The following is a 2330-nucleotide window of genomic DNA, read 5'->3' on the forward strand; positions in this document are numbered from 1 at the left end:
GTAACAAGTAATATTTAAAAAAAAAAAAAAAAATCTCAGAGCAGTTTACCAAAATGACAAGGTACCATATTTTGCACTTGTGGGAATGGTGTTTTTGACACGGAAAGAGTTAAATCTAGGTCAGAGAAACCCAGCGCTCCTAAATTCCAGTGCTTTGTCCTAATAAGCATTAAATTGTACTTCCTCCCTAAGGAGTTGATTAATTTAAAGGCCATGAAATGAACTCAAGCTCACAAAAGCTTGTGCTATACATCTCTGATTTAGTCTGTAAGGTACAAATCTACCTTGCCTTCTGCCTATTTTAGACAAGCCATAAGGTAGTCATATTTGCTAGAGCTTGTAAAAAGTGAAAGTCTGTTCCACAGGAAATTATTTTGACACCTTGTTTTTCATCTTGGTGCACAGTCAAAATATTAATGTTATTTTGTGGATCTGGAAGTGAAGGCACATTTGTTTGGAAATGCATTTCATTTAGGCTTGGTTGTCATAAATCTGTATTTCTTTGTACTGCTGTGGTGCTTCATGTTCCCATCCTGTTCTGGAACAGATTCTGACTTGAGCATAGATGCACTGCTCTTAGTTCAATATAATCATAGTAGAGCCATGTCAGCAAGTCCTGGGGAGTTGCAGTTCATCTTGGGAGCTAAAGCTTGCATGAGGAGTCAAGCTGTAGAGAATGAGGAGGATGTGAGGTACCGAGACTACACACATGAACCACGGTGGCAGCTCAGGTGAACAAGCTGCACCTAAAACTGTTTTCAGTTTAGTTTGATTTGATAAAACACGTCATCAGTCACCTCCAATATTGGCATACTACCTTTGTATTGGTTTAGTATACTGATGGGTAGGGAAAGGGGGAAGGTAGATTTATTGCATTTTTCTTGGTTGTTGCTTGTCCACTAAATTGTACACTAGCTGTAATATCTTCTGTTTTTCTTTTTAATATTGCTGTTCTCCTGTAGTCTTTTTAACTTTTATTTTGGATCATGTTAAATAATTTCTTTATGATTCAATATTTAATAGGAAGAAGAGGAGTATGAAACCAAAGGTGGCCGCAGAAGAACATGGGATGATGACTATGTATTGAAACGTCAGTTTTCTGCTTTGGTTCCTGCCTTTGACCCAAGGCCAGGTCGTACTAATGTCCAGCAGACGACAGACCTAGAAATTCCCCCACCAGGTATTGTTGAAAGTTCAGAAGGTTTGATTAACTTGTAAAAACAGGGCAGCAATTAAGTCTCTTCCTGTCCTTTCTCCCCATTTAGCACTCATTTACATTATGTGCCCACTACTGGAAAGGATATAGATTTCATAGATTTCTAGGGTCAGAAGGGACCTGGTAGATCATTGGGTCTGATCCCCTGCTCTAGGCAGGAAAAAGTGCTGGGGTTAAGTAACCCCAGCCAGATGCCTGTCTAATCTCTCCTCTTGAACATCTCCAAGGAAGGGGAAAACTCACCTCCCTTGGAAGCCCATTCCATATTTTGGCAACTCTTATCGTAAATAATTTATTTCTTATGTCCAATCTAAATCTATTCTTCAGTTTGTGGCCATTATTTCTGGTAACCCTGAGGGGCGCCCTGGTAAACAGAGCATCCTCTATTCCCCACTGACAACCGCCCCTGCAAATGAGTTTGTAGGCAGCCACAAGATTGCATCTCAGCCTTCTCTTGTGGAGGCTGCAGAGAGTCAGATCCCTCAGTCTGTTTTCATAGGGTCTTACCTGCAGGCCCTCAACTATATGAGTAGCCCTCCTCTGAACCCTCTCAAGGTTATCCACATCCCTCTTGAAGTGCAGCATGCAAAACTGGGCATAGTACTCCATCTGTGGCCTGACCAATGTTGCATAGAGGGGAATTATCACTTCCCTAGACTTGCTTGTGATGCACCTGCTGATGCAAGAAAGAGTGCAGTTAGCCTTGCTTATTACCTTGTCGCACTGGTGACTTGTGTTCATTTTTGCATCAACCAGGACTTCGAAATCTCTTTCCACTGTTGTGGTACTCTGAATGGTACCCCCCAGTCTATTTGGAAGGTAGCAAATGTGGTCCCCATCTTCAAGAAGGGGAAGAGGGAGGACCCGGGAAACTATAGGCCCGTCAGTCTTACCTCAATCCTGGGGAAACTCTTTGAGAAGATCATCAAGGAACACATTTGTGATGGGCCGGCATCAGAAATGATGCTCAGGGCAATCAGCATGGATTTATTAGGGGGAGATCATGTCAGACCAACCTGATTGCCTTCTACGATCAGGTCACAAAGGCCATGGATGCAGGTGTCGCGGTGGATGTAGTCTTTCTGGACTTCAGCAAGGCCTTTGACACCGTCTC

The 2330-nt window shown here is 42.6% G+C and overlaps 1 protein-coding gene across 3 annotated transcripts in view; it reads left to right on the top strand.

Moving 5' to 3' along the window:
- HECTD1 (HECT domain E3 ubiquitin protein ligase 1) overlaps positions 1-2330 on the top strand; it is a 127809-nt gene that overhangs the window by 106154 nt on the left and 19325 nt on the right. For all 3 annotated transcript variants that reach the window (XM_019518919.1, XM_019518922.1, XM_019518920.1), the window contains exon 27: positions 1024-1180. In XM_019518919.1, coding sequence (XP_019374464.1) covers positions 1024-1180 — 157 coding nt within the window. The remainder of the gene's footprint in view (positions 1-1023; positions 1181-2330) is intronic.

This window comes from Gavialis gangeticus, unplaced genomic scaffold, assembly GCF_001723915.1.
Source record: "Gavialis gangeticus isolate Ggan-Ray unplaced genomic scaffold, GavGan_comp1, whole genome shotgun sequence".
Classification (NCBI taxonomy): Eukaryota; Metazoa; Chordata; order Crocodylia; family Gavialidae; genus Gavialis; species Gavialis gangeticus.